Below are 25,611 nucleotides of genomic sequence, written 5' to 3'. Positions count from 1 at the left end.
TAGATGGTCGGAGAAGGTGGTTTGGGTGGTGGAGGAGTAGGTGGTTGGTTTTTAGTTATTTAATTATTTTTGTAAATTTTGTTTTAATTTAATTTTTTTTTATTTTTTTTTAAGGCAACATGTGTCAGATAACTTGTTATAACAAGTTAGATGACCGGTTGAGACCATTGGAAGCAAATTCATGTCAAAGTTCAGATTATTAAAAAATAATCAAAAGTAGGGATTATTTTATGCGAATGAGGCAAAGTTGGGATTATTCTTGTCAATTTTTCCTTTTAATTATTAGTGATCACTTGATTAAACAACAAGATTAAAAAGGAACCTAAACCGGTTGTCCAAATTATCTTATTAATCATGATATTCAATTACATATTCCCTTTAAACATGCAATGTGGTGATCAACAAATATAATAGAATCAACATTAATATTGGAAGCAATTTAACCATAATAATGTTAGTCAAATCAAAGCATAATAATAACACTAATCATGATACTAGCAATAAGAATAAAAATAAGAGTAATTAAGTGAATTATTTACCCACGTTCCTCGTTTCTTTGAATTGCTACATCATAAATAAATTGTAAGTAACTTCAATAAAAATATAAAATCAAATTGAAATTAAATTAAATAAAAGTAGACTTGATTTGGTCCAAACCCTCATTCAGTTCTATATTTCACACTTTGGTTTAAGTATGGAACTTCAAGTGTTGTATGGGCTCCTTCAAGTGCTTAGGGAAGGAATGGTGTAATCAGGAGAATAGGTTTAAGGTTTAGAATAAGAGAGAGAGGAATTAGAATGTGTGTTGATGTATAAGAGAGGAGAGAATGATTTGGTGCCCCGAAACTGAGGAAATTAGCCTCATATTTATAGAGAAAATGCAAGGGGTGAAGCACGGAACCCTAGGATTGAAGCGCCGCGAAGAAATTAACATAGAAATTGTCGTGTCATGGCACAAATTGCCGCCACACGGCAATATTTGCCGTGTCGCGGTATTTTTACCGTGGCGCGGTAATTTCCAGTTTTTACGCGTTTTTAAAACTATGATAACTTTTGATCCGTAATTTATAATAAGACATATATTATATCGTTGGAAAGCGTAGTATACTTTCCAACCCAATTAGAATCAAGTCAAAATATTTTGTAGATTTTATGATATGTCTGTTTTAGTGAAAGGGTGTTGGTTTTGGGTTGAGTTTAGTGATTTGTTCATATCTTCTTCGTTTTAAATCAAAATTAGGCTTATGATATACTGTTGGAAAGCTTTTTTTAAGGCTTATCCAACCAAATAATATTTGGGTCAAAATTATAGGGCCACAAAATTAGTTTAGCTCGATTTTGTGACGTGGACATGAAAAGAGGAAAATAAGTTATGGTTTGTAGAAGTGGGCTAAAAATTAGGATGGTTTATGAAATGTATTGAATTGAATATGGATTTAAGCACTCCAAAGATTAAATAGTCAACCCGACCAATAATCGCGGTGAAAGGTTGTTTATCATCGGGTTTGGTTTTGGGGAGAAATTTTTAGGTGTCTACAGTATGATTTCTTTGCTTCATTTGTTCTTTATTATATATATTTCTTTTTCTATTTCATCAAAAATAAAAGCATATAATATTAAGGAATAATTAGTGAATTGCTATAATTCTAATTATTTTGATTATTAGTTTTTTTTTTCTTCCTATTTTTACTCTAGTTAGGTATCAGTGTGATTAGTTTTTACTAATTTTTTTCCTTAATCTATACAACGTCTAATTTTTAACATGATCATACTTTAATTTATATAATCCTAGCTATTTAGTTTGATCCATAACGGTAACCTAAATTCATTATATGAGCAGTATCAGTTAATTAATATCAATAATTATTATTGAAATTGTGACTTAATTTTTAGAATGAAAAGGTAAAAAAAGTGTGATGTAACAAGTTTCTTTAGTCTAAAACTCATCCTCTCCATCACAAAAACATCCTCCATATATTAAAATTCACCTCTTGGATCTAAGAATATGTGGTTGATGGGTGACGGAGATCCAACACCCATAAAATCCTGAATCCGGTACTGTATCTAAGCTAAAAGATGGACAAAAATGATAATTGATTTTAATTACCATTGTTCTATATCGTTAAGATACCATATGATACGAAGATTGAGTGAGAACTTATATTGATTACATAAATATTACATTATAAAAAAAATGTAAAAGGCTTATTAGAACAACAGAATTCAGTACAGTACATTACATTACATTACATTAATCTCATACTAACGTGGTACATGTAAGAACACTGAAGACAGTACATGTTACAGATAAATTAAAGGACAATTTTTCTAGAAGGGACATATATGTTCACTATTTTGTCTGAAAGGGCCTTATATGTTTAAAGTGGTCTAACAGGACCTTATAAATTGATTTTGTTGTTTGGAGGGATCTTGAGGTCGGAATCCGGCGATAATTGACTTTTTTCTTCGACGTTACATGTGACCTTAAAAAATGACCCTATTTTCTTTTTTTTTTTTCCATGATTTCCTTCAAATTCCTTTATTTTCATTTGTGCCATTTGGGGATTAGAAGAGTGTGAAGGAGGAATTAGAGGGAAATTGTAGGAAAAAAAAAAAAGAAAAGGGGGTCATTTTATTTTAACATGTGTCCATGTGTGATTGGTTAATAAAAATTATTTTATTTTAACATTTTTTTTTAATAATAATGATTTAAAAAAACAAAACTTAAATTTAAAAAATTTAGAACCAATATAAACTAAATTTTTTTAAAAAAAAAAATCCCCCCCTTGCCGACAACAACCCCACCACCATCGCCGGCGGCCAAAGTCCCCTACTCGGCGCCGACGGTACCCCATCCTAACCCAACCCCTCTCCTAAACCAGCTTCCCCTACCCTAAAACCCTTCTCCCTCCCCTCAAAAAACCTCATCTCCCCACCGTCAGTTGCCCAAACCCATTTCCCGTTTCCCTACCACCACGTCGGCTTTCTCTACCCCATTTCTTGCGCCAAAAGATGCAACGATGCTACTAAGCTACTATTCTCACTCTTGAAGCTTAACCCACCAAGTCAAATCTTGGGATGAACAATGTAAGACTCCCGATTTCTTGAGGGCTAGATAATTGGGGGTATTTTAGAGGAGAAAGAAAGCTTGAATGCAAGAAGAAGAAGAAGAAGAAGAAGATCTTTAAGCTATTTTCAGGCGTCGCTGGAGGGGCAATGGTTCTAGGGTTTGATGGAATTTTGAACCCTAAAACTACCACTCAATTTTGGGTTTCTAAAGTTTCGGGTGGTGGTTCAAGGGGGGAAAGGGGGTGGAGACGACCGTCAAAGGGCAAAATAGGTTCGCCGGCACATTGGAGATGGTTTGGGCATCGACAGAGCAGGGTATTAAGGCAGGAGGAAGGTGGTTCAGTAGAAGAAGGTGGTTCAGTAGAAGAAGCTGGCCGAGTAGGGTCTGGGTCAAAAGTTGTGCCGCCGGCGTCGTGGTAGGAGGCTCTGGTCGCTGACATTTATGTGGAGGACCCGGTGGTGGAGGTGGCTGCCGGCAAGGGGAGGGAGTTTTTTTCTTATATCATTATTTTTTTTTTAATTTTAAGTTTTTTTTTTTTTTTTATTAAGGTTTTTTTTTTTAAAAAAAAAATATTTTAAAAAAATTGACCAATGACATTGTGACACGTGTCACTAGTAATCTATATAACATGTTACCAATCGGTTACGTTCTATATTTGGCGGATGTGCATCAAAGGTTGTTTTATTTTGAAATAATCTAAAGGTCGTTCTAATATTAAAGACTGGTGAAAGGTGATGTTATTCTCGACAAATTTTCCTTTTGACTATTATAAGTTTTATAATACAGTACACAATATATAAAGAAAAAAACAATAATCATGTTGGATCATAGTAAATTTATCTCAATGTATAATTCCAACACATTAACAATATTAATGTTTATAGTCATGCATTTACAAATATGCACAATCTAAATAAACGCTAAGATTAGCATTTTGCCTATATTCAACTCTAGTCTTTTTTTAAGGGTAAACCTTACTCCAACCTTACCCAACTTCCCAAATGAACAATGCATCTTCCCACATGAACAATTGCATATAAAATTCCCATGGGAGACAAGATCATAGGATATCATCTTGTGATCTTCGCGTTCCCTAGGAACTACAATGTTTTCTTTAATTTATTTTGTCGTGGATCATGAAGTGTTGTATATATATATATATATATATATATATATATATATATATATATATATATATATATATATATATATATATATATATATATATATATATATATATATATATATATATATATATCTTTTTTTTTTAAAAAAAATAAAATAAAAAATTGGTAAAAATAATCATAACTCTCACGTACCCGCTTTAACAAATCCGTTGGTAAAGATAGTAATAGTTAAACATGTTTTTTTTTTCTTTTTTGTTTATTGGAATTTTAAAAAAAAAAAACAAAATTTTAAAAAAAAAAACACTAGCTACCTTCTCTCTGATAGCCTGCCGTACCCCACCCACAAAACGAACGCCATCCCTTCCCCCACCCACCATCAAATGGCTGTAACACTCCCCTACTTCCCTCCTACTCATCGAATCCCCCCCTCGATTCCCCTCCTCCTTCTCTTCCCTTGTGCTAACACGATAAAGAAAAGGAGGTCGTGTGAATCGATGGGTGTAGGGTTGGTTTCGACGTTGGGGAATTGAAGGGTAGGGGTGGTTTTGATGCTGGGGAAGGGGAGAGTGGGCTGATTTGGGGTGGGGGTGAGGGGACGGAAAATATTTTAGGGTGAGGGTTAGAGAAGGGGTAATCACCGGAGTGGGGATAGGGAGGGGGTCGATTTTCGGTGGTTGGGGTTAGTGGGGTCTGCTTTGGTCTGAGAAGTTTGCTAGAAGGGTGGGTGGTTGGCTGCTGGCAATGGGGGTTAGGGAGGTGGCTAACGACAATGGGGTTGGAAGGGAGTAGGGGACTTTTTTTTAAACAATCACGTGCTAACATGTCATGTAACTTGTTGTAATAGATTATGTGATCACTTGTGAACAATTAAAGTTAATAGCACCCCTAAAGTTTGGATTATATATAATAATCGATAGTTGGAATTATTTAAAGCGAATACGTGAAAGTTATGATTATTTTTATCAATTTTTCCTATATTTTATTTACCATAAACAAACTTGGGTCTATCATGTGCATGATACATTTGGAAAGTACATTGAATATGTACATAAATAATGCGATCAAATTTATTCAAATTAAATTCCTTCTTAAAGCGAAAAAAGACATTACATACATTAACATAGGATGCAAGCATATTTATTAAATTGAAAAAATACACTTTAATAATTTCAATTATTGCCGATTTACTTTTAATAATTCCAACTAAGGTCTTTTTATCTAATAATACCAACTTTGTTATGAGATTGCTTCCAATGGTCTCAATGACTGGTAACCTATTGAAAGTTTTTTTTTTTTTTTTTTTTTTTTTTTTTTTTTTTTTGGGTTTTAATAGCCATGTGTAATTGGTCCATTTTTTAAAAAAAAAAAAAATTAAAAAAGCCCAAAATTTCCACCCTTTCCCCCACCGTCAAACCTAACCCCACCCCCTAACACTAGTAGAAAAATGTAGAATGGCACTGGTTCAAAACCCCCCTATGGCACCGGTTTTGAACCATTGAGCATTTGAGGGATGCCAAAAAGTGGGATTTTTGGCACCGGTTCAGAATCGGTGAAAAAAGGGTTTTTGGCACCGATTCCAGTTCAAAACCGGTGCCAAAAATGACCCAAAAAAATTATTATTTTTTATTTTTTTATTTTATTTTTTAACTTAAATTGATATATAAACACTAACATATATATAAACTTACATATTTTCATGAAAAAAAAGGCTGTAATTTTTCAATTTTGGTCCAAAAGAATAAAATAAAATACAAGTTACACACAAAGAGCAACATATGCAGCAACATGCATATTAAACACGCACTAAACATTCTGTATAGGGGTAACTTTCATCTAAATTACCCTTATAGACATCACCAAATCCACCTATACACAAAGAGCAACATATATATGCAGCTACATAGTAGCAAAAGTGCATAACAACAGCGCAGAAGGAGCAGCACAGAAGCAAAACACCAGCACAGAAGCAGAAAGGTCTTGCTTTAACTCTCTTGGTTCTTGCTTGACTACTCTTACTGATCCTCCTGATCATGAAAAAAAAAAACTGAATAAACATAGTATTTCTAAAGTTGTTCACTGTTAAATACAAGTCACACCAATGTAACACAACATGGCAAGGCAGCAGCTGCAGCTGTAGCTGCAAGCTTAAATCCCCACCTTATAGCTTGCATTTGAATGAAGTAGAACTAGGGAAGAGGTGAATTAGATTGTAGCCAACATTGGTGTTTGAGATTGGTATTCTTAGCAATGTGTCTACTATTTGAAATTACTTTTACAATCTGCTACAGATGTGATAACATACTTTTCTTGTACTTGTTAGAAATATATATTCTGATAAAGTACGAACAAAATTTCAATAAGACTTTTCCAGCTTTTAAACTATAGGAATGTCTTGGTGGAAGTGGCCTTTCTCTTCCAGAATTCCATGGACTCATGAAGAAAATTTAAGTTATTGAGAGGCAGATATCACAGGGAAAAGTATACAGATAAGACAGCTGAATCTTATGAAGAAATCAAAATCATTGTCTTTAGGAGCCCAGTTCAAAATATTCGATAAAACCTTCCCCATTAACCCTTTTAATATAGGTCCTTTTAAATTGGGTGGACTCAGGTTGGGTCAGGTCTCGATTTACAAGCATTAGCAAAAATTATGGTAGTACATCTATACATTAAGTGACAGCCACAACTCTCTTGTCCAAACTTACTCAAATCAAACTAGCCAAACAAAAAAGCTAAGCGATCAAGAACATAACGAAACTAAGGAAAAACTTTCAACAAACCAAACAAGCATTATTGATGGTGAATGAACTAAGTTTATGATGAAATAATATTCAAAGATGTCCTAATTTAATTAGTTAGTCACCAAGAAAAAGGCTAATAAACAAAACTTTCGAATTGAGCGAGGCTGACCTGTTCTTGAGCACCAAAATAATCCACCACACACCACTGTGACAATTTAGGTATTAAACTAGCTAATTAATATCCCACAATACTAGCTACTACACACCTTACAAACATGATTAGACATTTCGGTCATATATTAAGAAAGTAATAAAACAATGCGATTCAATAATAACCTAAAAAGTGTCACCTGATTGTGTAATGCCCAAAGGCTTACTCTCTAGCATTGACTTTCTGTCATCCTTCAGGTTTCTAATATTGGCCACTAGGGTTGTACTCATTCAGATCAGCTCCTTTCTTACCTGGATTGATAGGAAACAATTACCATTTTCTGGCATGTTCATTTAATGCAGCCGGGCATCGGTTAATCGGTGCCCTATTAAGCCTGTTTTATTTTTGTGGTCTAGGCTTGCATTTTTGGCACCGGTTTTCAATAACTGCTGCGCATTTATCTTTTTCTACTAGTGTAACCTCGTTGGAAACTGGCCGACAACCCCTCTTAACCACTGAAATCGGCAAGCCAGCCTCTAGCGCCGATCCGACCCACCCTCTATAGGAATTATGACTAATAGCAATCAATAATAGAACAAACTAATTTGATATAATGTCATAGCATGACATAGCATCATTGCTCTAAAGTCGAATTTGCCCCGTACTTGTTCACGGATTCATAGCAATAGACTTCCAGGATTACACGACTATTACTCTCCGATGTATTACGAAAATTTAAATTGAAAAATAAGAGACTATTTTGTGTAGCATTTTTTGGAGTAACAAAGAGAATTATATCCTTTTTTGTGTGTCCAAAAGAAGTGGAGGAGCTTCATTTATATAATAGTTTCCTTTAGCTCAAGTCAAAGGAAGGGAATCAGACCCCATTCTTTTAAGCTTCTGACAGAGTAGGGCATAGACAGATTTCAACATTTTATTATTATTATTATTATTATTATTATTATTATTATTATTAATTTAGGGAATACATTGAAGTTACAGTATATTTTGTGTGTGGCTGGCCACACAGTGTGGCCAACTGCTAACACACATGTAACCCCTCAAGTAACCACTTTATTAACCCTACTTAAGTAACCCTTCAAGTAACCTCATTTAAGTAACCCCGCAAGTAACCCCACTTAAGTAACCCCGCAAGTAACTCATATAGTAACCCCTCTAGTAATACCCTAGTAACCACTAACCAAGTAAGTAACCTCTAGTAACCTGTAACACCCCTAGTAACCCCTAATCCTACACTAACTCAAAGTCTTAAACTCCACCACACCACCACACCCCACGCCACAACCCCAAACACCACACCACCAGCCCCTAACCCATGCCACCAGTCCATAACCTAAATCCACCCACCTAAAACCATTACCCAACCCACCCTTACCCTTACCAAACCCGAACCCACCAGCAACAACGCCATCATTAGCTCCCGTAACCCTAGCCTCGATGTACAAAAACTATTAGTAAAAAATCGCCCAAAAAATCATCAAATTCTTCAAAAATTTTGGAGTATAAGTTACCTTTGCATTTGAGAACAAATTTTTGTACGAGTTTATTGTTCTTTGCCTCATTCTATTCAAGTTTTTATTCAATTTGATCTTTTGTCAAAATAGGGTTCGTATTTGCAAAAATTCTAATCAAATTGGTCTCTTCAACTTGTTTATATGTAAGTTTATGACTAAAATTCGTTAAATTTGAGTAAAAAGTAGAACAAAATCGATGTGAATTGCTTCGATTTTGGAGCAATTACAATGGATTTTAGAGAAAAATTGGTGGTTTTAAGAGTGTGAAGATGATGGGAGTGTGAAAAGTGTTTGAGGAGAGAGAAAATCAAGATGAAGCTTCTGGGCTTGGAGAAGAAGAAAAAGAGGAGAGAGAAAGAGGAGAGAGAAGAGAGTGAAAAAGAATTAAAAAAAAAATAAAATTATGGCTGGCCGCACGGTGTGGCCAGTCATATATGAAACTTTGTGTTGAAGTTATAGAGCATAAACCATGTACTGTATAGTAACGAAACAAATCTTGTAGAGCAATCGTTTTAAAGAACACTCAATAGTAAAGAAAGCATATTTTTCAAAAAACAAAAAAAAAGAAAAAAAAAAAAAGAAAGTTAGTAAAGAAAACATAAATGCAATACAAAATGAAGCAGATGAAAATATGGCAGCAAATCAGCAATATGGTCGATCAGATTTCACACACTGTCCTTGCCGATGTCTTGAGTAAATTCTAAAATTATGAATTCTGCTGGCCGCACTGCCGCTAAAGCCAGTCTTGGTGTCGCTTCTCCTAGCGGCGCCATCCCGGCTGGTTGGAGCCCTGCATCCAAGGCTTGAGAAGGTAAGCTTACGGGTGAATGTGTCACCTTCAAACCTTCTTCTATTGCAGCTGAGACAACGGCAACCTTGTCCAAATAATTGGTATTAAGCTCAGCCATTTTGAAAAAATGAATAATAGCTAATAGTAAGACTAGAATTAATGAGAGCTTTTATTTTCTGATTTAGTAAGAAGAGTACTAACTGTATTATTGTGATGATGAATGAATTGTGGATTGGAGCAACCGTACGTATTTATATGCAAAGTTTTGGCCGGAACCATATTTTTTTTAGAGTTCATTTTAGAATTTAAAAATAAAAGGTGGATTGGAGCAATCATATTTTTTTTTAATTAATGCAGTAATGAACTTTGCTTAAAATATTCCCTTGTATTCTAAGGCTACAGCTCACGCACTATTTGATTCCCTCTTTCTACGGAGTAGGTAAGTAATTTCAAACATGTTAAAAATAAAAAATACAGCTCTGGTTAACTCATACACGTTTATTAAGACTAGTGAATAGTCTAAATTCTACTCTTGTATTAGTCAACTTTCCATATGAATAATGCACAACAATATCATATAAACCTTGTGATCTGCGTGTTAGGATTTTATTATGTTTGTACGATTATAGAACTTGCTTTACGAAAAAGAGTTCATTGTTAGTATGCGTAGGTCGGGTATGGGTAGATTTTGGTTTTTAGGTCAATTTTGAGTCATTGATTTCGGATCATGGGTTGGGTCATTCGGATCAAGTTAGGATTGCCAGAACTAAGCACTAGTATAGCGATAGCAGCAACTGTGCAGCAACAATAGCCGCAGTAATGTCAACAACTTTTGAAGCCATCTCCTTTGAGTTCAGGAACAAAAAGCCCACACATAAGTTTTGAAGCCAACAGCTTAGCATCATGGCCGGTTATTGGGTTGCGCAAACAGCCAAACAACACAAGGTCTCCTGTTTGATAGGTCCCAAAATATAAACATAGGCCCTGTTCTTTAGAGCTTCTTTGCCTTGTTCTGCTCTGCTGAAATATGCTCTGTCGTGCAAAATAACTTTGCTTTTTATAAGTAAATAAAGAAGTATGAAGTTTTTGACATATATTATAAGAAATTATCTTATAATCTACTCAACCCGAAATAGATTATAAGATAATTTCGTTTTTTTTTAAGTTGTACAGGCCCCTAAAGCATTAAGACGACCTTGCGTAGCATATCCAAGCTCCATAGGAAAGCATGCAACAATAGAAACAACTGAAAAAAACGCTCCCTCGCTCGATTTTTTTTCTACTCACGCGCATTTTTTGCGGTCACCAACGCATATGTTCGGTTATTCATAACTTTGATTACAAACTAATATAAATTATGAAAAATTGATGTTTAGAGGATACACTTTAAAACGATTCTAATAAGATTACAAGTTATAATTTCTTATTTGTATATAAGGAGTAAAGATGATCAAAAAAATTTCAGTTTGACTATATGAATATAAAATGAGTAGATCATCAAAGAACAGAGGTAGTAAACATTAATTCAAGTTTGTGCGCCTAAAAATGCTATAAATTAGAACTAATTAGATTATATAGGCAATTATTGCAATTTGTTCCATTAAAACAAAAAGGAGGATATACTACTCACACCCTATATTGTTTTAATGCTAGTAGAAGTGTAGAACTAGAATGCCCGGCCCAACGAGTTAGAAGAACACCAACCCACATTGGAATTTCAACAAACATATTTGCGTTCAAAGATATCTACAATATCCAACATGTTTATTCCTACCTTTTCCCCTCACTATTGTTATCCAAACATAGTGTAGCTCAGCAACGAATTGTAGGTATGACAGATGAATGCCATAATTTTTACAGTAAACATATGATGAACAAGACTAATGTCTTAAATTGACCGGTTATAAAATATGGTATTCATTCTACATATACAGCTAATCTTGTATGGAAAATAGCAACTTATAATCCATGAACCAGAAAATAACAGCTGTATATTAATCCTAGCTACATTCACTGGGATTCCTAAAAGCAATAAAACACAATATTTTTTGTCACATGTAAAATCCTATTCTTAAGTTAAGGAATAAGCAAAACCATGTAACTTTCTTAAAAGTTATCATATGTAAATAATATCCTATGTCCCTTTTAAATTGGGCTCACATTTATTCAATTAAAAATATTCAAAATAAAATATCCTAAAAACCCTTGATATCCATATAGGAGGGTATACAAAGGAACTTAGGTTGCAATACAAGAGAAAGATAGCATGAGTGCATGACATCAACAACTGAATCATAGAAACATTTAATTTTGTAGAGGAAAAGCCTCAATAATTGAAACAAAAGCAGGGATTGTGATGAAGTTGTGACGAGCAAAGCCAGCATCTGTTAACAGTTTGTTCCATTCATGTTGGGTCCTCTCTTTGCCACCACAATATGCCATCATCGCTAAATCGCACCCTAACTTTGTTTCCTCGTAAAGCCCTTTACCCTCCTCTGGATGTAGAACTACGCCTACTATAATCACCTTCCCTTTGGATTTTGATACTGCCTTTTGGCAATTCTTCAAAATCTTAATGCAATCATCGTCTCCCCAATCATGCAAAACTGACTGCATTAAGAATGTAACAAATAAAATATTTATTATATATATATGCATGTTAGTTACATATGGTAGAGCTGAAAGGGCTACAATTCCAAACATAATTATTATCACACGAAGTACAATTTCATCATCAGCGCATTTTTTGGTTACTCGGTTAGGGGTTACTTAGTTAGGGGTTTACTTAGTCAAGGGCTACTCGATTAGGAGTTACTTATTCAGGGTTACTCGATCAGAGGTTACTTGGTTAGGGGTTACAAAGTAACCTCGGTTACACAATGTGGTCAGTTATATATGAAACTTTGTCTTTAATCATATATATGCATACAGATTGATTAATAGTTTGAATTAATATTTCTGTTTCATTTTATTTTTCTCATCACATGCATATTTATCTCTCTCTATTTAACACTGAAAAATATATTTAGGAGTCCACGCTATAAATTAAAATAAGTAATGTACCATGATGATAACAGAATCGGCACAAGGGATCTTCTTGAACATGTCGCCACCAACATGGGTGATATTAGGAAATAGTGGCCGGGCGGTTTCAACAACATGAGGAAGATCAAAATTGATTCCTTCAATATGTGGGTGAGCCTCTACAATCTTTGCCACTGCTTGGCCAATACCGCCACCAACATCCACTAGGGTTCCTTGAAGCTTACTAAACCCTTCCTTATACCCACACAAAATAGCATCCAATATAGTCTTGGTAAAAGAAGCCAAACCTGTGTTATAAAGCTTATTGAATTCAGCATTATTGGACGCTTTCTCCTAAATACTTTGGCCATGGACTTTGTTGAAAGCGATCCCACCTTCTTTTATAGAACGACCAATTTCATGCCATGAGTCCATCATCCACGGGTGAGTGAACATGAGAAACATAGGTGCAAGGCTAGACTCATCATCATGTAAAAGCAATCTAGATGTACGAGTAAGACCATATAAAGCCTCTCTTCCATCTTTTGATGACGATGATGTTTGATTATTTTCGACGGTGAAGAATTTGTTCCATACTAAGAACTCCATGAGACGTGCAAGGCCCGGCACATCAGGAGATGTAGACTCTAGTTTTGAAGCTATGTGTGATACACTCATTGCTTGGCCATGCGAGTGTATGATATCAGCTATGCGAAGCTCTACTGCTGATTTTATCGCAAGAGATTGGGCGAAACTAAACAGGTGGTTGTATATTTGAGCTTGCCCTTGAAAGAGCAGATCATCACCATCCTCATTATTAAGAATGCGTGTGTTTAAGGTGCTCATTTTCTCTTTTTCTTACTACTTTTTTATTTTTTAATAGCTAGTAGATGTTTTATAAATTATGGATAAGTTTCTAAGTTATTTATAGGACAATTTAGCCAACAAACAACCTTGGACATTATGGAGGAGTTCAAGACAAATTTAGCTTTGTTCACAAACAGTTAAATAAATAGTTAGACCAGTACAGTATATACATACTAGTATTATTCATCAATTGCATGTATAGTTGCCTATAGATAAATAAACATTAAAAAAAAAAAAAAAAAAAAAAAAAAAAAAAAAAAAAAAAAAAAAAAAAAAAAACCTTTTTCTTTTCACGTAGTTAGTGTCTTTGTTTTTCTCGTTTGTGGTTTGCTTTTGTTCTGTTTTTTTTTTTTCTTTTATCTTCCCTTTGGTGTTTGTAACCTCATTTGAATCAAATATATATATAAAAAATAAAAATAAAAAATGTATAGATAAATATAAGCAGACATACATTACCTTGGCCGATATAACAAATGCTTTCTTCCTGTTTTAGATGCATCACTTCGAATCTATGAGAACGAAAGATAAAAAAATAATAAAAATGAAAGTGATGCAAAAAAAAAAACGTATATAATAGTATTTGATAAACTCTCTCTTTAAAAGAGATGTATATAAAGAATAAAAAAAAACTTTTTTCTATTTAAATATTAAGGTGCATGCCTTATGTCATAAATGTATAAGGTACATGGTATATGGTATGTTGTAAAATTGTGATAAAGCTTTGGCTTGGTTCTCATTAACATATGGCAAAGCCATTAAATAGAACAAAGGCAGAATGTTTCCTTAGTCGTATCAAACTAGGAAACATGATAATTATGGAAATTAAATATCCTAGCAGATAAAATATATTTTCCAAATCTAAATATTTCCTAAATATATCGTAATATACGTTAATATTTCCTAAATTTTAACGTATTTTCTCTAGAAATAGAGAGCTTCTCACTCTAGAAATAGAGTTACACCCTTTTAGGGGTCTAGTGGTGGCGGTCCGCCAATTAGTGTCATTAGAATATCAATCATCATCTTTATCTTTCTTGGGTTTAAGTTTACTCACGGTAATTCCTTTTTATTTCTTTTTCCCTGTGTTGACATCTGGCAACTCTGATTGGCACCTTATAGAAAGGCCAATAGCTTTTCTTTACATAATCATTGTGTTCGTAACGGCTTTTCTCATTCTCACGGAAGGCCGTAAGTTTCTTTGGGCCTCCGTTGTTTCTTCTTCTTCTAGCAAATCTCTAACGGAGCTCTGACGGTAACGGAACTCGTACTCCTACTAACAGAAGTTAATTTTAATCTTTTTTGGGGCTATAAAACCACCAATTAATTACAGCAGTAATTCTCGTTAATCAAAGGCTATCTGCATGTAATTGACACCAGCACCAAGGCAAGGTTACGAATCGCCTCCCTGCCAAGGTGGTAGTATAAATGTTCAGCCTTTTTCACAACCATTTCAAACACTCAATCTCACCCTTTCCCCCCATCTAATCTCTTCACACTATTTCTTCATCATGAACAACATTCCATAAGCTAACAGAAATATTAATCGAGCAGCTGCTCTTGCTGAACTCGAACCAAGTAGAGTGCAAGGGAGCAGGGCGTTTTGGCAGTTATGTGTTTATGGTTATCTCATGGACTATCGAACACCTAGCCTTGCTTCAATTCAGAATTTTGTCAACTCAAGATGGCGCAAAAGAGGACATATAAATGTCTTTGAGATGAACAACTTGTACGTGTTTAAGTGCTCTAATGATGAGGACAAAAGAGAAATGCTGGAGATGACGAAAGCTAATTTCGATGGTGCACTGATGGTTTTTGCGCCGTGGCTGCCAAACCAAGTTCCACACACTGTGCGTTTCAGACGGGCCAAGTTCTGGGTAAGGATATGTGGCCTCCCTGTGAATATCTTAATTCACATATGGCGGAGACAGTGGGGGAAATGTTGGGAACGCCCTTTGAAATTGACTTTGAACCAAGTTTCGTGCCAAGGAACGACTATCTCAGAATTCAAGTCAAACTCAACCTAGGCGAACCGCTTATTCCAGGTTTCTTTCTTAAACTCGATGATGACTCTATCATCTGGATCCAATTACGATATGAAAATCTGTTCAAATATTGTGTTCGCTGTGGTAGAATTGGGCACAAGTATAACAGGTGCACGAGGCATGAAGACTTAATTAAGCAAGATATTGATCACATAATGATGCAATATCTTTCTAGGGGAATCCCCACTCTCGAAGCAGAGGAGGGATTTTCAATGTTCAACTTGGATATGCGCGCTACACCCGCGTCGGAAAGAACTATAACCACTAGGGCGAGGCTAGTGGAAACTGATCAACCTCCCTCTCCTAATTTTAGAGCCTCAGACATTATGGTTGACTTTGACTTGGGTATACAAAACGGGGGAAGAACTGTAACTCCTGGTGCTTAGTTCAATAGCAGGGGTGCTCCTTTTAGGGGGCCAGTGGTTAGTCAAGAAAGAGCGCAGGCGCAGGACAATCATCCACCTACAGTTGCGGCGATGGTAGTGGAAACTAGGGATGGCAATCCAGTCCGAATCCGACCCTACTCTGCCCCGATCCGAGGTAAAAAATCCGCTCCGAGTCCGAGAAAAAAGTAATCCGAGTTCGACTCCGTTAAAATAATCCGACTCCGAGTCGGAGGAGGGTCGGAGTCGGATCCTAAAAAAAATCCGAGAAAAAAATCCGACTCCGACAAATGTCCGACTTTGACGGATTATCCGACTCCGACTCCAATAGATAGTGAATTTTTGTGTGGGTCATGGTGGCATTGGGTGTGGGTTGTCAAGGCCCAAATAGCCCAACATCTCAAAGTATATTAAATAATGTAAAAGAAACTCGGAGTCAGGTCGGATCGGAGTCGGAGTCGGAGGTCGGATATTGAAGTTGGAGTCGGAGTCGGATTTCGGAGTCGGATGTCGGAGTCGGAGTCGGATGTCGGAGTCGGAGTCGGATGTCGGATTTAACATCCGACTTCTTGTCGGATCGGAGTCGGATTTAGCATAATACGCTCCGAGTCCGACCCGTTGCCATCCCTAGTGGAAACTGAAGGTGGTGTTTAAGTGAACCCGACTATCATAGGGGCTATTCGGATAAAAAATAATTTCAATGGAGATTTACAGGGAGCTGGAAGCGACGGAGATCCGTACAGTGCCGCTGCGGCGGCGGCTCCGATTCAATCTGAAAACACAGAAGTTTTGGGCGAAGACCTAGTGCCTAGGTACGGGCCAGAATTCGAAAGCTTGCGCTTCGACTTACTTATGAACTCAGCAATTCAATCGAGGGTTGAACTCAATGACGAGATCGCAGGAAGAAAAATTGACAACGCTGGCTATAATCAGCGTTTCTTCATCGAATATGACGCCCAAAGCTATCCAAGGGCTATTGAAATTCGGGAGCCGGACTCACCGAATTATGATCCAATGGATTATCAAGGAGAAGAAAATGATGAAGCTTTCTTGGTGGGCCAAATCCCCGAAGATCCGATGAATCCATGGGAAGGAGAACAACAAGTGGACATCAGTGAAGAGGATCTACCAGAGCAGAGAAGTGTTGATGTGAATCCAACGCAAGAAGGTCGGAATCAACATAGATTTGAACGTTTGGAGGTGGAGATCTCTGGGGCTAGGGAGATACAATCGGCTGTTCTTGAAGAAACTATGTCGGATAGTGCAATTGTTTTCACAAAGTGGGGGGAGAAGGATAGAAGAGGACGTTCGGTGGGAAGCAGAAGGTTCACGAAGAGGAGAGAAAAGAGGCGTTACAAACAGGGAAGCTGCCCCTTAAAGAGGAAGGTTATCTCAGACCTTGACCTAGTTTCGATTCAATTTATAGATGAAGAGGAGGATGATGCTGACTCGTTGGTTGCAAGGAAAAAGAAAAAGGGGAAGAGCATTATTAACAGGGAAGCTTCAGGAGCAGGGTCTTCCTCTTCTGCTAGACCTGGCCTGGGCCAACTAGTAACTTTGATTTTGAAGCTAACATCGTCTTACATTTTGCAGGAAATGGGCTTGCGGTGGTTGACCCAATTCAACCACCTCTAGTTCAGTGATCGGGCTCTTTTGGAATTGTCGGGGTATCAAAAGCCCAACAACCCCGATAGTTCCTAAATTAAGAAGACTTGTTGGGTCTTTTGTCCCGGATTTTATTTTTCTATCGGAAACCAAAAGTAATCCGGATTTAGTTTTTAATCGTCTTAGGAATCTAGGTTTTAATTTTTTTAAAGGAGTCAATCCGAAAGGATTAAGTGGAGGTCTTTGGTTAGGTTGGAGGGCAAAAACTTTACTAGAAGTTGTTTTTGCTTGTATCAACTTCATTGTAGTAGATGTTAATGACCCTATGAATGGAAAATGGAGGCTAGTTTTGGTGTATGGTGAACCTTGTACATCACAAAGAAAGGAAGTTTGGGATAGCCTCAATCAATGGGTAAACCCACAACTTGAATTGCCTCTTGCAATCATGGGCGACTTTAACCAAGTTAGCTCACATATAGACAAAATGGGAGCTAACTCTACCAATATTAGAGGCTGCCAAATTTTTAATGAGTGGAAGGACTTAAATGATTTACATGACTTTAATTTTAAAGGGCCACGTTACACTTGGTCTAATGGTAGAGAGGGTGAGGAATTAATCTTGGAAAGACTTGACAAAGGATATGCAAATACCCTTTGGCTTATGAAATTTCCAAATGCAATTTTATCTCATCAACCGATCCAATTGTCCGATCATGCACCAATCATTTTCCACACGACACCACGGCCCAAGAAGAAACGCAACATTTACAAGATTGAGGAGTGGAGTCTAAACTATGAAGAGTACATTAGAGCTGCCAAAGACAGTTGGAACGTGCAGCAAAGAGGATCCCCCATGTATAGTCTAGCAAAGAAAATGCAAAGAACTAAGAGGGAAATTAAAAGATGGACTCTAGATAAAAGAGAGGAATGGAGTGGGGAGTGGGATAAGTTCGACAGAGATATCCTCGAAGCTCAACTTCTACTGGAAAACGAGGGTAAGGAGGAAGAGTTCAGAAGGGTTAGCAAGCTCTCCAAGATATAACAAATGCTTTCTTCCTGTTTTAGATGCATCACTTCGAATTTATGAGAACGAAAGATAAAAAAATAATAAAAATGAAAGTGATGCATTTAAAAAAAAACATATATAATAGTATTTGATAAACTCTCTCTTTAAAGGAGATGTATATAAAGAATAAAAAAAAACTTTTTTCTATTTAAATATTAAGGTGCATGCCTTATGTCATAAATGTATAAGTCATAAATGTATAAGGTACATGGTATGTTGTAAAATTGTGATAAAGCTTTGGCTTGGTTCTCATTAACACATGGCAAAGCCATTAAATAGAACAAAGGCAGAGTGTTTCCTTAGTCGTATCAAACTAGGAAACATGATAATTATGGAAATTAAATATCCTAGTAGATAAAATATATTTTCCAAATCTAAATATTTCCTAAATATATCGTAATATATGTACATGCTCTAAAGGTATAAACAAAGTACATGACTGATTTTTTTTTTAATAGAATAATATATCTAAAAAAAATTGGTGATATTTTTAAATAAAATTTTAAGGTATGTGGCAATGATAATTATCTATAAGATACATACTCCAAATATATATGGTACATGTCTTAAAATTATAAGGTACATCACGTTAAGAAAAAAAAAATTAAATGAATTAAAAAAAAAAAAGAAAATTATAAGGTTGAGATTGAATGAGAAGGTTTTTTTTTTTTTTTTTTTTTTTTTTTTTTTTTTTTTTTTGTAATGAAAAGGATAAATGTGCATTTATTTTCAGTTTTATGAAAAAAAAGAATATATATGCATATCCTTACCTTTTAAAAGTTTGAAATAACTCTTATGAATATTGTTTGAATAATTATATCCTTACCTTTTAAAAAGTTTAAAAAATTCTTATAAATAGTGTTTGAACTATTATATTTTCTAAAATTGTTAATCCATATTTTATTTATTTGCCCTCACTAATGTTAATTGCCTCTTTTTATAACTCTAATAGTAGTGTAGAGACAATTATAGCAGTAAAAAAATTTTATTACATATTTTCCACATTAGTGATATCAACTATTAAAATTGTGACATAAGGTCAAACTGAAAGAGATTCTCGTACATGGCTAACTATGGTGTGCGCATCATCTGTAATCCTTCCTAGTTTTGTACAAAAAAACAGGTTTATCGAATATCAATCAATTTTTTTTAACATTTAGTATAGAGTACAAAATATGTGCACCGTACAATTCTTCATGTCATTTTATTTTATATAAAGTCTAGAATAGACCTGGTGCACAATAACTTATTGTGTACCCAACCATTTAGTATATTATATGAATGTAATTATATTATACAAAACGTGATTATATCATTCAAAAATTGATTATGTAAACGTATCATTCAAAAAGTGAATTTATCATTATAAAAAGTATCAAAGAGTAATTACATCATTCGGAAGATAATTTTATCATCCAAAAGATAATTATATCATCTCACTAAATGGCTTAAAATAAGATTATATAATTCAAAATATGACTCACAAAAAGATGATTATATCATTAAAAAAAAGTGATTATATCATCCAGAACGTTTTTTGATGCAATTATATCATCCAGAACGTGACTATATTACTTGAAAGTGTCAAATTTTAGGTCTACACTAATAAAAACTTCTTGTTAAAATGGTCTTAATGTATAAATGTATAATCACGCAAGTACTTGTTACTTGTTATTCTTGTCTTAATGTATAGTTTCAAAATTTTTAACATATTTTTGTTTTTACACACCAGCTAGTCTCCTGAAATTAACACCATTATTTGTTACAGAATGGGAAAAGATATTAAAGAAAATATGAAAGGACTAAAAACACAGGCCAATAATAAGAAAAAGCTGAGTAAGATTAATGGATGATTATTTATTTTTGTTTTTTTACAAGAAGAAAAAGGATTTCAGTATAGAATATAGTCAAACGATACTTATATGTAATTACTAAGAAATTAAGAACTCCAACCAAGATTGTCAGGATAGGGATCCCACATTTGATCACTGAAGGAAGTAGGATCGAATTAGTGAAATCGAATCGTATTATGAAATTGATAAAAAGAGTAATAAAAAGGTGCTACATAACTAGATACACATCTTTTAAGCCAAAAAAAATGTTAAAATTTTTAGTTTACGTATGTAGCTGGATAGTACTAGATACACATCTTTTAAGCCAAAAAAATGTTAAAATTTTTAGTTTAAACTTTGAGTAATTTTTATTATTATTATTATTATTATTATTATTATTATTATTAATGCAACACTTTTATTTTATAGGTTTTTTTTTATTTTATTTTTTTTATTTTTATTTTTTTTAAATGCATCACTTTCTTATTTGGCACTCCCTCCTTTCCTTATTTACATTCCTGCTTTCCATTTTGGGTGTTTCAAAATTACATTCTTACTTTCCCTTTTTAGTAAGTAAATTTTTGCCAATTATCCCTAAATAATTGTGATGTGGGATTACTTTTATGATTTTTCTATTTTGCAATTAACGGCACAGAAACTATAATTTTGGCACTCACCCTTTTAAACATTCTGAATCCATGTGCAGCACTATACTGAAATATGATTGGTGCTTTTATTTTTCACCAAAAAATGTAATTGGTCTTTCCAAAAGAGGATTGATGACATGTGCTTCATTTAATATCATTCTATCTTTGTTTTATTCAAAGACAACAATTAATGTTTTGTAATTCCCACATTACTTTCCAATTAATTATGGGTTTTTAAGGTTACTCAAAGTTCTTTAATTCCCGTATAATTTTAGAAATAGGAATGTAAATAAGGGACAGAGGGAGTAATTTTATACTATATTTTTATCATTTCTCTCTTACTTTAAACCCTAATTAAATTATTTTATCATTTATCCACCCTCCATGGTCCCCACTTATATAATAAAAATATTTACTCTCCCTTACATTGCTTCTCCTTCATGGTCTCCATCTATCTTTTACTATAATAAATTATTTACCCCACTCATAATATTATATTACTCTCCTAAAACTTCGCGCATCACCAAGTAATGCAAATAAAAAAAATCGGAGGGAGTAATTTTCTTCACTTAATGAAAAGTTTGATTGCTTTAGGCTCATTTTAACAAGTAAAAAGTAGGATTAGACGGTAGTCCTACTTGATTTTGACCAATTCTTCCTGATCATGATAATAATACAAGTGAAAAACAAGATCGTTTGATACTTCACGATCCTGACCGATCGATCCTATCCGACCCTCTACGAGTCTAACCAATCCTACACTGATCCTAGTTGCTCTGTGATTTTGTATCCGATCTGAATCGTTTGCCTAAAATTGGATCATAGGATCCCACGATCTGAATCGCGATTCTAACAACAATGATTCCAATATATAAGTACATAACACCTTAAAACTAAATATAAGTACAAATATTCCCATGTCTAACATGTCAGAGAATCTCCTAAACTATGTCTTCTTGACACAGTCAGTCACCATCGTCCATTGATCCATCGCCATTCTTTTATTCTGCATCGTAAATTTATGATATGAATGCTCATACATAACTTTGAGTTGCTCATAATTTTGGCGATGTAGAGTACGTGCCCGTTTGCCTCAACACTTTAGCTATCTGGCGGCTTTCTACCAGAATCTCTCGTGCCAACTTAAACCTGAAAGTTATATATGAGCAGCCATAACTGAATTTGACGATACAAAATAGTCAAATTAAAACAATAATAACGATTTAGGTAAAAAATGCACTGAACCAGAACGCAAACACCAATATTGCCTCAACAATTTTTCAAAAGGGATATATGAGTAGCCATATTTCAATTTGAGGATGCAAATTAGTCAATTTAAAACAATGACGATTGATCGACGGTGACTGTGTGCAAGAGGACAAAGTTTAGGTGATTTATTTGTCAAATTAATAAACGTGTTAGGCATTAAAGTATTGTTTTTTAGTCCATTCATATTTTACTTGATCTCTTTTCTCATAATGTAACAAATAATGGTGGAAATGATAGAATGGTGTCATTCGAACAAGTTTATTATTCCAATAGAGGGTTCGAAATTATTAGAAAACTAATTATTCAATAAGGTCAAGTGATCGAAATGCCTAGCTGGAGGCCGCTTCTGATCAGTAATATTAATGTATAAATTAATATTACAGCTTAATCTTGACTGAGTCCTTCAAGTCACACCCAATCAAGCAACCAATCCGAGACAATGAATTAATCCGAAGGAATTAATGAGTCATTAGAGTATTATGAGCAAAGACGTTGGATATCGAACTAGGAGCGTCGAAACCGAGCGTCTCAAGTCGAGTCGAATTTAGGAATCAACGAGACGGGAAAATCAAGCAATCAACAAAGTCACAAATACCCCTAGCATCGGAATGCCCTGAGCAAACCGAGTGCTAGGGGCATCACAGCTAGGCAAGGCAGCCGCACCAAGTCGAGGCTGCTAGCAGCACGCAAGCTAGCATCGCTGGCTGGTGCGAAAGCCATGCTAACGTGCGAGGCATGCTAGCAGCTCGTTGGGCCTCGCTAGATGCTGTTAGCACTACACGCCCAGCAGCTAGCAAGCAAGCAGCGCTTGCTGGGCCACGCACACCCGGTCTGACAGCTAGGCCCAGTCGAGCACCAGGCTTCCAGCAAGCCACACCTTGGTGCTCAAGGCCGAGCGCCAGCTGGCAGCTCGTGGGAGATGCCTTGGGGAGCCCGGCTTTGTGAGGGAAGGCTTGGGGAGCAAGGAGGCCTTGTGGTCCTCACCTACTCCCTTAATCACATTGTGACACTTGTTGATTGTTTTGCCTTTTTCATTTGATTTTTGATTTTAAATTAAATTGAAAAAGGAGATTCTACCTACTCTCCAACATTGATGGGAATTCAAGGGGATTTCCTATAAATACCCAAGTATTGGGAATTGGGAAATCCACTTTGAGTTGTGAGCTTGAAAGGATCACCAAAGGCATGAACACTTTCGCTCTTAGTACTCTAAGTTTCTTTGTCTAGCCTCCGCTAAGCTCCGGGGTAGGGGCCGTACTGGTCGATCTTGAGGGTGTAAGCCATCGGAGCCTCTCACAAGTGCGACGCTCAGCTAGCTTTCAAGTAAGAGCTCTTAGTGAGCAAAGCACACGTCAAGGGTAATTCCGTCTTTCTCTTTCTTGTTAATTAATTATGTTATTAATTAATATGCATGTTCTAGTTGCTTTAATTTGTGTGCGGGTCATGGGATGGGTTTTAGTTCCGCGTGGTGTCGACATCACGAAACCCAACAGCGGTATCAGAGTCACGCTCATTTAATTATTGTAACTATTTTTCAAGGTGATTTAAATGGCGTTAAAATTCTGGTTATGCTTGCTAATTAGATTAGAAGCTCGTTTTGATTATTTTAATCTCAATTTTAATCAAAGTGTGGCTCCAGAACCCATATTTCGACCAAAGACTAGTGAATTTTGGGTGAAATCATTATTCTGGAATAGTTTTGACCCTTTCAAGATTGTCCAGAAGCCAAATTCGGCCCACAAATGCTATTTTTGAGGCATTTTTCCTTTTATTGAAAAGTTTTAAATCTTTAAACCATGAATTTTTAATGGCATATTAGTTGTTCATTATGTGTATGGTTATTTCAATTAACCTACTACATTTATAAGCCTTTTAAGCATGATTATAAAGTTATAATAGGTGCTTAATTGGCAGGCTCATTTTTCACAATATTGCAAATCAATTGCTTCAAGTGTGAAATTTTTTTGTTTTTGAAGCCCTTAAGTATTAAAGATCTAACCTTGAATTATTTTAGTTGGTTGGAACTTTATCTTACTAGATCCATGTTGTTTATTGGACTATGTTGATTTAATCTTTTTTCAAGTTGATTAAAGTCATAAAGGTTCAACTTGTGATTGAAATTTAATTAGTCTTCATATTGGAAGATGTAATTTTTCAAATGAACACAAGTTAGTGTTGGAATTATTTTCATTGGATGATTATTTTATTTTCCAACCTCTTTTAATTTTGTAAAATCTCATTATTAATTTATGTTTGGTTAAATTAATTATGAGATTAGCCCTTTCAATTTTGTAGCATCAAGTTGAACAAAAATTATTTAAAGATTGGTTCTTGAATTAATTTTTGGTTATGCACTTAAAATTGAATTTATTGAAGTTGGACTCGTTTTATTTTCATTTTACTCAATATAAATTCTAAAATTTAATTTAGAATTAATTTTTTATGTCACACAAAATTGGGAAATAAACTCGAAAGCACAAACACGCAAATCGAGGCACAATATCCTCAAGCATCCTCTCGACCAGCTAGGCTGCTTGCGCAACCCGCTATGGCTGCCGAGACTGCTAGGGTTGATGCCTCATGTGCACATGTGTATGCGGGGCATTGTGCGAGCATCTTGATGCATTGCGTGGAGAACTGCAATGCGCGCAGTAGCTAGCGCAACCCCGTGCAGCCTTGGGCCTTGTGAGGTCAAGTCTTGCGAGCACGCTTATGCGGCTAGAATTACACACTAGCGGTGCTTGGTGCCGCAAGGGGCAATGCAAGGATAGCAGCCATGCAAAGCAGTCGCGCCTTGGTACCTAGCACACCAAGCCTCAGGCTTGATGCTAGGCACTTAGGAGTCGTATGGGCTATGTAATTTTGCGTATTTTGCTGATTTAATTATTTTTAATTGTGTTTAATTAAAATGAGGCTAGGCCTCGGGTTTGACCGGCATTTGCAAAATTTTATTTGGCAAAATATTGGGTTTATTGGCTTAATTAATCGGATTATTAATTGAGTTGGATGCGGAATTTAGTGGGAGTTTATTTATTTGAGCAATTTTATTGCGTTTAATCACATAATTGGTTAACAACTTTGACTACTTTTAATTAGGCACGTTTAGGGGTGAGCAATTTAGTTTTAATTAGGCACGTTTAGGGGTAAGCAAAAAATCAGGGTACCCTGAATTGGAACCGGAACCTGTTCGGAACCGCAGGTTCCAAACCCGAAACATGTAGAACAGGTTGCGGTTCGGCTATTAAAATTGGCAACAGTTTCCGATTCCGGGTAATAAAATTTTGGACCTAGAACCTGTAAAGTACCCTGTTAGTACAGGTTCCCTATAGGGTACACGAAACCGGAACCTGTTATTTAAGCCCAAATATAAAGCGCTATATCGAAATTGTATAAAAGCCATCACCTACCTCTCTCCCTCCTTTCATTCATTTTTCATCTTACTCTTAAAGGTTTAATTAATAG

General features: G+C 35.3%; 1 protein-coding gene and 1 pseudogene across 1 annotated transcript; one reads left to right on the top strand and one right to left on the bottom strand.

Annotated features, from left to right (window-relative positions):
* Window positions 1–11,718: 11,718 nt before the first annotated feature.
* On the bottom strand, window positions 11,719–13,284 carry LOC145581243 (desmethylxanthohumol 6'-O-methyltransferase pseudogene; annotated as a pseudogene).
* A 4,376-nt stretch (window positions 13,285–17,660) lies between these two features.
* Window positions 17,661–18,377, top strand: LOC145581242 (uncharacterized). Its single transcript, XM_081638285.1, has one exon. The coding sequence runs from the start codon at window positions 17,661–17,663 to the stop codon at window positions 18,375–18,377; it is 717 nt and encodes a 238-aa protein (XP_081494411.1).
* The last annotated feature ends 7,234 nt before the right edge of the window (window positions 18,378–25,611 follow it).

This window comes from Chenopodium album, chromosome 15 (assembly GCF_948465745.1).
Source record: "Chenopodium album chromosome 15, dcCheAlbu1.1, whole genome shotgun sequence".
Taxonomy (NCBI): domain Eukaryota; kingdom Viridiplantae; phylum Streptophyta; class Magnoliopsida; order Caryophyllales; family Amaranthaceae; genus Chenopodium; species Chenopodium album.
The sequence above is the reverse complement of the archived record's forward strand: the minus strand, read 5'-3'. Positions and strand labels throughout refer to the sequence as shown.